Source organism: Taudactylus pleione, unplaced genomic scaffold (assembly GCF_031769625.1).
Source record: "Taudactylus pleione unplaced genomic scaffold, aTauple2 ptg000113l, whole genome shotgun sequence".
Classification (NCBI taxonomy): Eukaryota; Metazoa; Chordata; class Amphibia; order Anura; family Myobatrachidae; genus Taudactylus; species Taudactylus pleione.
Genome location: NW_028284515.1, coordinates 3,590,373 through 3,606,170, shown reverse-complemented (window position 1 = coordinate 3,606,170; position 15,798 = coordinate 3,590,373). Strand labels below are relative to the sequence as shown.

General features: G+C 41.2%; 1 protein-coding gene across 1 annotated transcript in view; it reads right to left on the bottom strand.

The window, feature by feature from the left end:
- Positions 1-15,319, bottom strand: part of LOC148525054 (uncharacterized) — a 124,791-nt gene extending 109,472 nt beyond the window's left edge. Inside the window, exon 1 of the mRNA XM_088471184.1 lies at positions 15,080-15,319. Within this exon, the coding sequence (XP_088327310.1) occupies positions 15,080-15,319 (240 nt within the window). The remainder of the gene's footprint in view (positions 1-15,079) is intronic.
- Between the last annotated feature and the right edge of the window lie 479 nt (positions 15,320-15,798).

Genomic DNA, 15,798 nt, shown 5'->3' with positions numbered 1-15,798 from the left:
CAAGAAACACATGGCACAAGTACAGATTGTGGCCCCGGCTTCAAAGAATTTGCCCTTACGCCATGTGTTTAGTGACTGTGTCCAATCAGCGTCATCACATATACCATAGAGTAGCTATTGGGAAAGATAAAACCTGTTGATAATTATATAAAAACATAAAATAAAACTTTTAAAGGTTGTAAAACACAGGAATCTCCTCCTCAGAATCCAAAAGTGCACTATGAATAGCCTGGCTTGAGGCAGATGGGTTAGCGGGTGCGGGAGTAGGCTGTGACTGGGTGTGAGGCATCACAGAGGCGGTAATGGCAGGTGGGCAGGGATGAGGGTCAGCGATGTAGGTAGCTGGAGATAAATTATTTCTCATCACCCTGATGACCAACTCACACACCAGATGCTGAAATTCCAGATTTATTCAGGCTTCATATGACGCATGGAGCTATTAATGTGTGACGTATAGTGATCTGGGTGGTAGGGGGGCTTTCTTAAGACCTCTTCTGCCTGCTGCAAGAATTCGTCTGCAGGCTCTGTGTTTAGCTTCTACTTCCCTGTCGCCGACTTTTTTTCTGGGGAGGTGCAGTTGGTTGCTTGCATGGGGAAAGAGAGACATCCCCTTCACTTTCTCCAATCAGACTCAAGTCCGGAGTTCCCGTCAAGTCCGGTTCTTGGGTGGGAGTCTCTAGAGAAAAAAAAATAAAAAGATAAATGTTGATGTTGTAACCTATATATTTTTATCTAGTTTCCTACTGTACATCCGTGGAAGAGTGGAAAACCATTGCTGATGACTTTGAATGGCGTTGGAATTTCCCTAACTGCAGGGGAGCCATCGATGGGAAACCTATCCGCATCACCCCACCTGCCAACAGCGAATCCTACTATAATAACTATAAGGGGTACTTCAGCATCGTTCTCATGGCGGTGGTGAATGACAATTACGAATTTGTCTTTGTGGATGTTGGCAAGAATGGCCGTGCTTTGGATGGTGGGTCGTTCAAACTAGAGATGTGCACAGGCCCCCGTGTTTTGGTTTTGGATCTGGATCTCCCCTTGTTTTGGATCTGGATTGGTTTTGCCAAAACTTCACCTCCGTGTCTTGTTTTCGTGTTTTGGTTTTGGATCTGGATTTTTTCTTAAAAAATAAAAAAAACAGCTAAAATCACATAAAATGGGCCTTTTCTTGTTCCTACAGTATTAATAACCTCAATAACATTTAGTTCCACTCGTTTCCAGTCAATTTTGACCACCTCACAGCTCACAAGGGGACCAGGAAGTGTGCTTTCCAAAAATAAATAAACAAATGACTTAAATAATGCTTTGAAAATCTTCTATAAACTGGCATTTCCGAACCTGTAGAGGGACATAAAAAAAATATAGTTAGCTCAAACTGCCGTTGTTCCCACTGTCCACTTAACCATATGAGATATTTTGTGAACTAGCAGAACTGAGCAGCAAATGCAAAATTTCAGACCTAAGGTTTAAGTATTACGTTGTGCGGCTGCGCCATGCCTGCTTGCTGGCATTTTTTTTTCATCCCAGAAGGGGACCAGGAAGCGTGCTTTCCAAAAATAAATCTTCTGTTCTGTTTCCCAACCTGTAAAGGGACATTAAAAAAACAGTGGGCCTGATTCAGACCCGCTCGCGAGCGCTGAGCACTCAGAAGCGGATCGATGTTGGCCAAGTGCACGTGTACACGAGGAAGCCGGCTCCATCGTGCGCATGCGCGAGACCCGCATAGGGATGGGCAAGGCGTCGCTATGGGTCTCGCTACAAAGGAGGTGTGCTATCGATGTTGAGTGACAGCACACCCCCTTTGGTGGGCGTGCTGGGGGCCTTGCTGCCCAGACAGAGGCATTCCCATGGGAACGCCTACCGTCTGGGGCCGGCCCCACTGACATCACAAATGATGTCAGTGGGAGTGAATTTGGCTCTGATACAGCCAAAAGCACTCCAGGTCTTGTGGCAGATGAGACCCTACCACAAGGGTCTCATCACAAGCCCGATGGTTGCGATAGTCTTGACCATCGCGACCATCTTTTTGGCCGCTCGCTATAGCTGTGGGTGGTCACCCACAGCTATGCGAGCGGCCAGGAGGCCACTCTAAAAAAAGAGAGGGAGGGCACTGATTCAGAGCAAGCGCTCTGAAAGACTGGAGCAACCATGGCGATCAGGCTGGTTATCAGTGGACACATTATTATAGTTGTTATTCTGGTTTGCCATCTCCTGAAGGGTGTTTACCAACAGACAGAGACTACCTACCTATTAGCTCAATCATAGACAGTTCTTGAGGAACAGAGCTCTGTTCTCTGGATGGAAGCCAAATAGGTGGGAGCCCCTGTTCCAAGTCAAACATTTGAAGCTCTTATTCTCTCCACATCATCTATGACAGAAGAAAAAAAATGTAATTGGGGACATCTAGCTCCTCTTTCTGTACCCTGCTTACCTTTTTTGGACAGTAAGTCCAGCATGGATGGTTTTTAAGAAGGCCTAGCAACAGTTTGGGATGGTCATTATTAAGACCTGGTCCCCCCGGTGGGTGTAGTCTGGGAGGTATTGGTTGGCATGCAGGCAGCGGAATAATAAAGGCCTCCATGTTGTCTGTGCTTACTATTCCGTATTTAATTTTCCCATTCAGGTAGGAATAAACTAGTGGGCTACAGAACACACTGACAGAATCACTAGATGTCTTAGTGCATTCGGGCCAAATACGATCCATGAATTCTCAGACAGATTCCGGACAGATGAATCCTTTGCTTGTAATAATCTTTGGCTATCTATAACACCCACCTTTGCCAGGAATTACCAGACACTTTGAAGGCTGTAACTTTGAACTGCTTTATAGACTGTGAATGAAACCTTTCCAAACTGCAGAACATGATGGAGAAATCCATTGAAGTTCAGCACCTAGAGCATCTTTTCTCATGTTCTCTGAGGCCTCTTCTGACTGTGAAGAAAGATTCTCCATACTGTAGTCTTCCATTGTGACTTTTTAATGGTGATTTCAATGTTGTCCACTGGCTGAGATCCATCTCATCTGAGGGTTGTGTTTTCCCCATGCAAATGAGACAATTCACATCCAGAAGGTGACTCTTATGTTTAGCCGTGGTGTCAGTCTCTCTTTTGGCAGAATTAAGCTTTAGTTTTTTTACAAATATTATAGGCTTTAGTTTTTTAGAGCATGTAACTTTATAAGCTGTTAGGATAACATTTCTGTTATGTTTAAGATTAAAACAAAAAAACTTTTTGCAACCCAATAACTTAAAATAAAAGTTTTCATTGCAATATTCATGCAGCCCCTTGCCAGACAGCAGCACAGCACCCCTGCGCAGCTATGCCCATGACAGGTGTGGCTGACATGCACATAAAAAAAATTAATTATTTATTATTTTGGGCAGAAGCACCTCAACAGACAGGAGCACAGCACCGCTGTGCAGCTACGCTGATGACAGTGACAGCCAGGTGTAAAATTGATAATAAATTAATTAAAACACAATTCATTGGTTGCAGCCCCTGGCTGTTAAATTGATAGTAAATTAATAAAAAAATAATTCATTGGTTGCAGCCCCTGGCTTTAAATTGATAATAAATGAATTAAAAAACAATTAATTGGTTGCAGCCCCATGCTGTTAAATTGATCATAAATTAGTTAAAAAAAACAATTCATTGGTTGCAGCCCCTGGCTGTTAAATTGATAATAAATTAATTAAAAAACAATTAATTGGTTGCTGCCCCTGGCTGTTAAATTCAACCAACCATAACATTCATTTAAATGTCAGGCAGCAATTCCCCAATCAGCACGTAATGGAAAGGAAAAAGGTGCGAGATGGAACAGTCCTTGGGCCCTTCCACCCACCCTTATGATGTATACGCAACAGGACAGTTTAACAAACCAATCATTTCAGTGACAAGGACTGCCAATTGTGGCTGAAATGATTGGTTTGTTTGGACCCCCATAAAACAAGTTGCCAATGTGCTTTGGACATGGAAAAGAAAATAATCCCATACGCAAACTGGCTTTACAGTACAAGTTATCATCATCCTAATCCTTTTCCTCCCCATCTGTGTGTACATCCTCTTCTTCACACAATATCAATTCAGTCCCGCTGGATTCCACCATAGGCGCCTCTGTCATTTTTTTATGTAATTGTTGGTCGAGGTCTTCCTCGTGGAATTTGTAATTCATTTTAATGAACATCATCTTTCCACATTTTGAGGAAGTAACCTCCTATGCTGATCACTGACAACGTTGCCAGCTGCACTGAAAACTCTTTCGGAGTACACACTGGAGAGTGGGAAACTTAAGTAATGCAAAGCCAGTTTGTGTATGGCACTCCAAATTGCCTCTTTTTCCTGCCAGTACTGAAAGGGACTGTCTGACATGTCTATTAGGATGTTATCTCTGAAATAGTCCTCCACCATTCTGTGAATGGAGACCATATCACACATAGTCACGGTAGAAGACATGTCACTAGTAGGCAGTTCTCTCAGTCCCGACCAGATGTCATTTTTTGGTGACTGATCTGCATGACCAGCAGGCATTCTGTAAGGAAAATGTAGTTTTTTCCTGGCAGCTGTTGAAACTGAAGGAGGAGATGAAGGCGTTTCACATGCGGCTGCAGCTGACAATTTTTTGACCAACAGCTCTTTGCATAGTTTTAGATTTTGGTCTTTTGGAAAAAAAACTCAAAAGGACTTAAACCTAGGATCCAGAATGGTGGCCAAAATATATTTTTCAGATTTCAATAGATTGACGACTCTTGGATCCTGGTGAAGTGAATCAAGGGCTTGATCCACCAGTCTGACATACTTTGCACATACGCTCCGTTTCAGCTCCTCCTTCAGTTTCTCCAGCTGTTTTTGCAAAAGTCTGATGGGTGGAATGACCTAACTCAAGCTGGCAGTGTCTGAACTAACTTCACGTGTGGCAAGTTCAAAGGGTTTGAGAACCTTACACAACATGGAAATTATTCTCCACTGCACTTGAGTAAGGTGCATTCCACCTCCACGGCCTATGTCATAGTCCGCTGTATAGGCCTGGATGGCCTTTTGCTGTTCCTCCAATTGCTGAAGCATATAGAGGGTAGAATTCCACCGAGTTACCTCTTGCTTCAGCCGATGGAAGGGTAAATTTAACTGTACCTGCTGGTCATGCATCTTCGATAAGTGGTCGCTGAATGTCTAAAATGTCCAGATATGTTGTGTGCCACTGAGAGCATATTCTGCACACCCCTGTCATTTTTAAAAAAATGTTGTACCACCAAATTAATTGTGTGAGCAAAACTTGAGATGTGTTGGAATTCGCCCAGATGTAATGCTTTCACAATATTGGTGGCATTGTCCGAAATCACAAATCCTGAGGAGAGTCCAAGTGGGTTAAGCCATTTAGCAATGATTTCCCTGAGTTTTTCGAAGAGGTTCTCAGTGGTATGCCTCTTAGTGAAACCAGTTATACAAAGAGTAGCCTGCCTCTGTATCAGCTGTCTTTTGGGAGATGCTGCTGTTGCTGTTGTAGGCAATACACGTACCCAGTGGGCTGTCACAGTCATGTAATCCTTAGTTTGCCCTGTCCCACTTGTCCAAATATCAGTGGTCAAGTGGACAGTGGGTACAATGGCATTTCTGAGGACATTAATAAGGTTTTTTTAATGTCCTTGTACAGATTTGGAATTGGTCTTCTAGCAAAATGGAATCTAGAAGGGATCTGGTAGTGAGGACACAGGACCTGAATTTTCTGTTGAAAACCCACTGCAGTAATGGCGGATACTGGATGCACATCTAATGCCAGCATAGCTGTTATGGCATCAGTAATCCGCTGTGCAACTGTGTGATTGCTGTCATACTTGTTTGCCCTTGCAAACGATTATTTAACAGTTAATTGCTTTTTGGAGGATACGCTACAAGTAGTCTTCCTCCTGGTCCTCTTCTGGGATGAAGATCCACTGACAGCAACAGCAGCAGCAACAGGCGTAGTCATCAAGGATCCTTCTGAGGAATCACAGATAGGAGAGGAGTCAATCATGTTTGGAATACCAACATTGGATGCAGCAGGACTACTCCCGATGATGGATGAGGATGTTGATGATGCAGGTGTTGGTGTTGGAGATCGAAGGCACTTGGATCTCACAGAGAGGGAGCAGGTAGGTGACACTGGATGTGTTACATTTTGAGTTTTGGAACTTGGTGACGTATACTTTGATATTTGATGAATGCGCTCCAAGTGACGTAACAAGGAGGAGGTTCCTAGGTGGTTTAGGTCCCTCCCTCTACTCACTCTTGCATGGCAATGGGAACATATGGCTTGACAACTGTTGTCTGGATCGGGATGGAAATAATTCCACACGTGAGAAGTAGATTTTTTTTTCTTTTGTCCTGGCATGACAACAATGGCCTTTGGCTTTTTCAAACCATGGGCAACAGCTGTTGCCTTACTTACACAAAGGACATCCTCGGCATCAACATTCTCATCAACAACACAAAAAAAGGCTTTAGGTGATACGATCTGCGCCTCGGCTGCTCTAGTAGAAACCTTTTTATAGAGAGGGTATCCCAAATTACCTCTCAAGATAAATTTCAAAATACAAAAAAAAAAAAGGGATAATCACACCTGAGCGCCCCTAATACAAATAGAATAATGTGAAAATTACTTATCTTCAATCATATATTCTTCTGGAATCCTTTCCCAATAATTCAAACATATAAAGAAAGAGAAAAATGGAAAATCTAGTGCCGACAATTTCCACAGTGCAATGATATAGAAAATAAAAACCTTTTATAATAAAAGATTTTTTTCAATATATTGGTATATATGATGTACTAATCCTTCAAAGCACGTATTTTGAATAATCAAACAATATTTTAATACATATGAATAATACACAGCCCCAACTTATACATTTATGGGGTTAAGAATGACAGAAAACATAAAAACATAGACTTTCAGTGAAGTTGGCCTCATACCAGAATCAGGAAAAAAAATGATCCTGTAGTAAGCTTAAGGGATAGATGGAAAAACCCGGGATCCACCTCAGCTGCCTTCCAGGAACGTCCTCCACACTGATCTGAATAGAATGCCAACTGCAGTCCCCCTATTCTCAGCCAACGTGTTTCTACCTCACCAGAGGTCTTTTTCAAGGCAATGGGGGTTCTATTGTTAAAAGCCTCCTTATATACCCATATCAATCAACTTCCTGATATCTGGGAGGAGCCAGCTTCATTACAATGAATATACATAAATATACAACAAAAATCACTTCAAATTCATATAATCTTTTCCTACCTACAAAAAACATTGTGAATCTCCTTCTTTAGAAGGAGGGAGGAGACATCTACGAGAATTTTGAGAGCTCCTACCCATAGAGGAAAGAGGGGTGGGACAAAAAATAAAAAAAAGTGAGTAAAAAAACGGAAAAGCGAGATAAAGAACTCAATAAAAAAGGACTAGAGAAAGATATAAGCATGGTAGAAAAAAGTAAAGTGAAAATTTTCAATCTGAGTAATCATGTACTAAATCAACATGAAATTTCAGTATTAGAAAAAGGTCTAAAGTATGCACCATCTAGTAATCTGAATAAATTTAAATTGTTTATAGACTTCCAGAAATATATACGCAAATTGTCCCTTAAGAGGTTTTTTGCATTAAATGTTGATACAGAAATGATTGATAAGGAAGAGCAGGGTCCATCTGCACATTTTAACCCCGATCTATTTTTTATCCAAAGCATACAAAAGGAAACTTTGTGGAAACATTTAGCGAAATGGTTCAGAAGGATTTGTAAGAGTTACCTAAGGGAAAGATTAGTCATAACTTATCTAAAAAGGAAAGTGAAGCATTAGAAAATCTTAAGAGTAATAGGGAAGTTATAGTCAAACCAGCAGATAAGGGGGGAGTTGTACTTATGGATCGTAGTAAGTATGAAACTGAAGTTTTACGACAGTTGATGGATGTGGATACATACAAAGTTTTACGAGGGGATCCTACACAAAAGATTTTGAGTAATCTAATCCACTTAGTGAATGAATATGTAAAGAAATCTGCACTAACGGAGGTGGAATCTAAATTTATCATTAATCAGGAACCCTCTATACCAGTGCTGTATATTTTACCGAAGGTCCACAAGAATGTTTTAAACCCCCCAGGGAGACCCATTGTATCTGGGGTCAACTCAGTAACTGCGAATCTTTCAGAGTTCATAGATCACTACTTACAACCTTTAGTTTTAAAAAACAAATCCCATCTTAAAGACACAACGGATGTTTTAAACTTATTAAAAGACATTGAGTGGCAGGAGGATTAGTTTTTAATTACTGCCGACATCAGCTCTCTGTATACAATTATTAAACATGAGCTGGGTTTAGAGGCGGTAACTGTATTTTTGGAACAGAGCAATCTTAATTTGTAACTCCAGAATTTTTTAAAGAAAGGGATAAGTTTTATTCTGGAGAACAATTATTTCCATTTTAAAGACCGTTTTTATTTACAGAGGGTTGGCACAGCGATAGGCACCAGATTCGCCCCGAGTTATGCTAATATATTTATGGGCATGTGGGAGATTAGACATGTGTGGAGCAGTGAGCTCGGGGTGAATCTGGTGTCCTGGGCCAGATACATTGATGATATTTTATTTATATGGAAGGGAGAACATCAAGTACAGGAGACCTTCTGTGAATTTTTAAATCAAAATGACTATAATATTAAATTATCATTTGAAATTAGTAATACCACTGTCAATTTTTTAGATCTGACTATTTATGTCAAAGACAGAATATTATTAACTCGTAATTTTATAAAACCCACAGACTCAGGTGTATATATAGAGTCAACCAGCTGCAAAAATTCTAATTGGCTGGACTCTATTCCAAACAGTCAATTACAAAGACTGAAACGGAATTGGTCGGATGATAAAGTGTTTAAGGAACAGGCTACCAGTATGATACAATGCTTTGAAAAAAGTGGGTATAATAAGCATAAGGTAGAGAAAGCCATTACAAAATGTAACAATTTAAAAAGGGAAGAGTTATTGAATAAACAAGTAAAAATAAAGAGGGATAATGGTTTTAATTTATCCTTTATCACGGAATATAACTCACAATATAAACAAGTGGAATGGATCATAGGAAAACATTGGTCTATTCTGAGGGGCGATCCAATCTTGAAACCTTTGATTCCAGAAAAACCTAAGTTTGTGTATCGAAGAGCCAGGAGTATTAAAGATAGGATTGTAAAAAGTGCACTTTCTCCACCGATTAAAAAAGGAGAGATCATCACAAAGGGGTTTCATAGGTGCGGTCAGTGCGCAATGTGTAAAACTATTAAAGGAGAAAGGAAGTGTACCGAAGTACAGATAAAGGGCATTAATCACATTATTAAGGATTTCACTACATGCAACTCTAAGAATGTGATTTATTATATATGTTGTAAATGTGACATGTTCTATATTGGGAGGACTTCTAGGCCTTTCAAAATAAGATTAGCAGAACATCTGCGAAATATAAAAAAAGGTCTGGTGACACATGCACTATCAATGCACTTTAAAGAAATCCATCAATGTGACATTAAACAGATAAAGGTCTTTGGTATTTTAAAACAAATAAAGGGAAATTGGAGAAATAATAATTTAGCAAAAGAATTAGCAAAAGCGGAAATGCATTCTATTTATACTTTTAAAACTTTACATCCACAAGGGCTAAATAAGGATTTTGAGATTAAGTGGTTTTTAGATTAAGTATGGATTCGTTTTATATTTTATGAATTTTTATCTTTCAATATTTATTTTAGGGGTGTTTTTAATGTTTTTTTTATATATTTATTCAATTTCATATTTATAGTTGTGTCCTGATATTCTTAACATTAATGATATGTTCTGTAGGAATTGAGATGGCTTTGTATATATTTTTTCCATTAGGAATGATCTATGATCAATATACCTATCTATAAGATCCATTTAGGATAAAAACGGACTATGAGGACATGAAAACTACATATCCCAAGGTGCCCTGCGACTTTGATGTACGAACTTCCGGTTTCCACACTGCCGCGACGTCACTTCCGGTTTCTGTTTCCGGTGTTGGCACCATGATGGCAGGGAACCAGGATGCGGGCGCAGGAGGACAAAATTAAGGACTGCACAGGATATAAGATTTATATGTATTTATGGACCTAAGACTACTTTATTGTGGGAGCGTGGACCGGAAATAGCGGGTCCGTTGACTTCCGTTTTTTTGCAAATGTGAAGAAACATCAAATTTTCTCTGTTGAAATAGCTGGATTAATGTTTTTTGTAGGTAGGAAAAGATTATATGAATTTTAAGTTGTTTTTGTTGTATATTTATGTATATTCATTGTAATGAAGCTGGCTCCTCCCAGATATCAGGAAGTTGATTGATATGGGTATATAAGGAGGCTTTTAACAATAGAACCCCCATTGCCTTGAAAAAGACCTCTGGTGAGGTAGAAACACGTTGGCTGAGAATAGGGGGACTGCAGTTGGCATTCTATCCAGATCATTGTGGAGGATGTTCCTGGAAGGCAGCTGAGGTGGATCCCGGGTTTTTCCATCAATCCCTTAAGCTTACTACAGGCTAATTTTTTTTCCTGATTCTGGTATGAGGCCAACTTCACTGAAAGTCTATGTTTTTATGTTTTCTGTCATTCTTAACCCCATAAATTTATAAGTTGGGGCTGTGTATTATTCATATGTATTAAAATATTGTTTGATTATTCAAAATACGTGCTTTGATGGATTAGTACATCATATATACCAATATATTGAAAAAAATCTTTTATTATAAAAGGTTTTTATTTTCTATATCATTGCACTGTGGAAATTGTCGGCACTAGATTTTCCATTTTTCTCTTTCTTTATATGTTTGAATTATTGGGAAAAGATTCCAGAAGAATATATGATTGAAGATAAGTAATTTTCACATTATTCTATTTGTATTAGGGGCACTCAGGTGTGATTATCCCTTTTTTATCCTCATCAACAACACCAACATCCTCATCGTCCTTAGCGCCTTCATCCACCAAAATATCCTCCTCCTCCATGTGCAATTCCACAGAAGTATCCTCAATGACTACATGTGCAAGATGTTGACTGCCCTTCCCCACATTTACAGAGGGCACACAAATGTTGAAACTTGGAGGATCCTCCAGTACACTAATATTTAGGTCGGGCTCACACATGACAACCGCGGACACACTTGCACTCTCCTCAGGGATTTGTGATTTTGATTTCTCAGGGCACACAGTTGGTTTTTCCGGAGCTGTCTTAACAACTTTCACATTTTTAATTGGACCACCACCACTACTACTACAAGCAGAAGGCCTATCAGAATCAGCAGTCTTCTTCATAAAGTAAGAAGGCCAAGGCCTTATCTTTTCCTTGCCACTTTGTGTAGTGAATGGCATATTGCCAATTTTTTGTTTATCTAAAGTCAAATATCCTTTCAATTTTTTTTTCTTAATTTCAGTAAAACCTGCTTTACTATTACTACCATATCGATGGAATGACTTAAGCCCTGGGGCATGGGCCTTCCTAGAGGTCGAGGAAGTTGACAGTCTTGCACTGCTGCCGGCAGCTACAACATGTGGTTCTTGGCCTTGCTCTCCTGTCATGTGACAGCCCTCCATATTTGTTCTGCAGTCTAGAAGCAGTGTCACAATCACCAGTAGTGTAGCCAAGGTGCGGTTACTAAATTAACATACGTGCAGTCATGCGCACACACAAAAATATTAGAAAAAACGACAAATGATGATTTTCATTTTTTGTCAGCTCCAGAAGAAATTGGCCCCTGAGTAACGATTGATCACGACTAAAGTCTGGCAGCACAAGGTTGCAACTTGAGTTGATGGCTGGATCTTGTCCACTAATGGGGTTAAGCCGAAAACCCACCCACAACAAACAAGAAAAAATATGACACTTTAATTGTATTTTTTTTTAAGAATGATTGGAGTCTGTCAGCACAAGGTTGCAACTTGCATTACTTTCTGGATCTTGTCCACTACTATGATTAAGCCAAAAATCCACCCACATAAACAAGAAAAAAATATGACACTTTAATTGTTTTTTTAATTGAACACGACTATAGTCTCTTGATCTTGTGCGCTAATGTGGTTAAGCCTAACACCCACGCACACACATAAGAAAAAAATATATAAGACAGTGACACTTGTATTGTTTTTATTTTGATTGAACATGACTGCAGTCGCTGGATCTTGTGCGCTAATGTGGTTAAGCCTAACACCCACACACACACAGAAGAAAAAATATATAAGGCAGTGACACTTATATTGTTTTTTTTTTGATTGAACACAACTAGTTGCTGGATCTTGTGTGCTAATGTGGTTAAGCCTAACACCCATGCACACACAGAAGAAAAAAATATGACAGTGACACTTGTATTGTTTTTTTTTTTATTGAACACGACTGTAGTCGCTGGATCTTGTGCGCTAATGTGGTTAAGCCTAACACCCACGCACACACAGAAGTAAAAAATATATAAGACAGTGACACTTTTCTTGTTTTTTTTTTATTGAACACGACTGTAGCAGCTGGATCTTGTGCGCTAATGTGCTTAAACCTAACACCCACGCACACACAGAAGAAAAAATATATGACAGTGACCCGTGTATTGTTTTTTTTTTATTGAACACGACTGTAGTTGCTGGATCTTGTGCGCTACTGTGGTAACACCCACGCACACACAGAAGAAAAAAATATATAAGACAGTGACACTTTTATTGTTTTTGTTTTTTAAGAACGACTGGAGTCGGGCAGCACAAGGTTGCAAGTGCAACGTGCATTGCTGGCTGGCTCTTGTGCGCTACTGTGGTTAAGCCTAACACGCATGCACACACAGAAGTAAAAAATATATAAGACAGTGACACTTTTCTTGTTTTTTTTTTATTGAACACGACTGTAGTCGCTGGATCTTGTGCGCTAATGTGCTTAAACCTAACACCCACGCACACACAGAAGAAAAAATATATGACAGTGACCCGTGTATTGTTTTTTTTTTATTGAACACGACTGTAGTCGCTGGATCTTGTGCGCTACTGTGGTAACACCCACGCACACACAGAAGAAAAAAATATATAAGACAGTGACACTTTTATTGTTTTTGTTTTTTAAGAACGACTGGAGTCGGGCAGCACAAGGTTGCAAGTGCAACGTGCATTGCTGGCTGGCTCTTGTGCGCTACTGTGGTTAAGCCTAACACGCATGCACACACAGAAAAATATAAAAAGACACTTTTTTGGGGGGAATCCAGAACTTGGTCCAGAGATGGACACAGCACAAGCCCAGGACACAGCAGACAGCTCAGATGGATAACCAGACAGCACCGTGACCAGAGACCAGAATGGATCAGCACAGACAGCACAGTGATAGTGACAGCACCATGACCAGAGACCAGAATGGATCAGCAGTCACCAGCCCAGGACACAGCAGATAGCACCAGTACCTCTCCCAGCCCTACACTACCCACCCTCCCTGTTCACTTTACACAGCCGGAGTGGAAATGGCGTCTGTCGCGTGGTCCCTTATATACTACATTGATCATAGAGACGAAAGCTCGCAAACCGAGAGATTTCCGTCTCTATGGTTTTGCCTCGGTTTCGAGAACCGAGTAAGGCGGGAACCTCAGAGCCTGCTAGGATTCGACTAGGTTATGCTAAATTCGGGTGGCCTCAATTCTCTGAGAACCAAACCCGCTCATCTCTAGTTCAAACAGATGGCATTCTACCAGAGGCTTACCTCCAAGACCCTAAACTTGCTGACAGTGGAGGAGACCAAGCACGGTCTGAACTATGTGTTTGTGGCTGACAATGTTTTCGGGTTGCATGAAAATATCATGAAGCCATATGCGCAAAGGGTCCTGACCAGAAAAAAGCGGATCTACAATTACATGCTTTCCAGGGCACGCCGTATTGTGGAAAATGCATTTGGAATTCTAAGTAACCGCTTCCGCATTTTCCACACCTCAATAAACCAACGTGTAGACAAGATAGACTGGGTCATCTAGGCATGCTGTGTCCTGCATAACTTTCTACGGTGCAAAACACCACAACATAAGGGCATCAGGCAGCTGCATTTCTAGAGAGGAGGGGTCCTGTGTGCAGTCTCCATCATGGGCTCCCTCCTCTCAGTCCGGCGGCCGGCAGCACACTGAGCACAGCGCGGCCAGCACCTCACTGAAATACTTTGGCCACTAGAGTGTACCCAGAGTATATACGCATGCACCAGGTCACAGGGAAAATGGCGCGGCCATTTTCCAGACATTTTTACAGCGCTTACACTGGCGCAGATGTGGGATGCCAGAGAGGTAAGTTTAATATGGGTGCAAGGTGTGTGGTGTGGACCAGCACACCCTGCACCCATTATAAATACGCCAATGGCACCAGGCACAGCTATGCCAAAAGACCCAGACCAGCCTAAGGAAATGGGCCAGTCGTCATCTGTGGCAACACCTCCACTGCAAACCACAGGGACTGCATGTTCAAAACAAGTAAGGGAGGAGTACATGGCCTATTTTAATGGACTGGGGGCAGTACCATGGCAGGAGGACTGTCTCAGATAAAATAAAATAGAGTGGACATTTGGGGAACTGAAAAAAAGTATTGTAAAAAAAACAAAACATGGTGTGTATGCACTGTGGGCCTGATTCAGACCCGCTCGCGAGCGCTGAGCGCTCGCAAGCGGGTCGATGTTGGTCAAGTGCGCATGCGCACAAGGGAGGCAGCTCCGTCGTGCGCATGCGCGATACCCGAATAACGATGGCCAAGCCGTCGCTATGGGTCTTGCACCAAAGGGGGCGTGCTGTCGATGGTGATTGATAGATCCAAAAGCACTCCAGGGCTTGCAGCAGACAAGACCCTACCACAAGGGTCTCATCGCAAGCCTGATGGTCGCGATGGTCTTGACCATTGCGACCATCATTTTGGCCGCTCGCTATAGCTGTGGGTGGTCACCCACAGCTATGCGAGCTGCCAGGAGGCCGCTCTTAAATTCAGAGGGACAGCCCTGATTCAGAGCTAGTGCTCTGTCAGAGCGTCCGGCTCTGAATCAGGGCCAGTGTCTTTACTTACCAAACCTGCCTTGGATGCCATGCTGACAACTTCTGCCGCCTCCTCTTCTCCCTCTCGCTTGGCCATCAAGACAATCGACTGTCGCTGAGGTTCTTGCTCCAGAAGAAAGGAGATTATATTGTAGTACCACAAGGTGGGCCGGTACACTTCATCAGCGGAGGCTCCAGATCTTTTGGATTCTTCCACCTTCTTCAGCTCTTTCACAAAGACTGTCCTGAGATTCTGGATTTCATTTCTCATGCATTTAACTGTTGGATCACTGTAGTATGGCCTGCTATATTAGATCAACTTCTCCAATGCCAATAGTTTTTTAGACTTGTTGGAATAGTCACAGGTGACCCTCCAGAGACACTGTTTAGCTTCATAAAGCTCCAAGAAGCCAGTTATAAATTTGCTGTCCTTATCCAAAGACATTCCTAGTGGAAAAAAAAATAAACAAATAAATGGACGCATAAGAATTTATAATGGTTTTAAAGAGTCTGGTTATTTTTTAGTATTTACAATGTTGATATGTTTTGTTGTTTTTAATGTTGTTTATATATATATATATATACACACAATAGGGCTGGGCATGGCATGGTGGACAGTGGGTCATACATTTAATACACATTGGTGGTCAGTGGGTGGGTCATGCACTTACACATTAGTGGTCAGTGGGTATGTCATGCATTTAATACACATAGATGGACAGTGTGTGGGTCATGCATTATACACATACG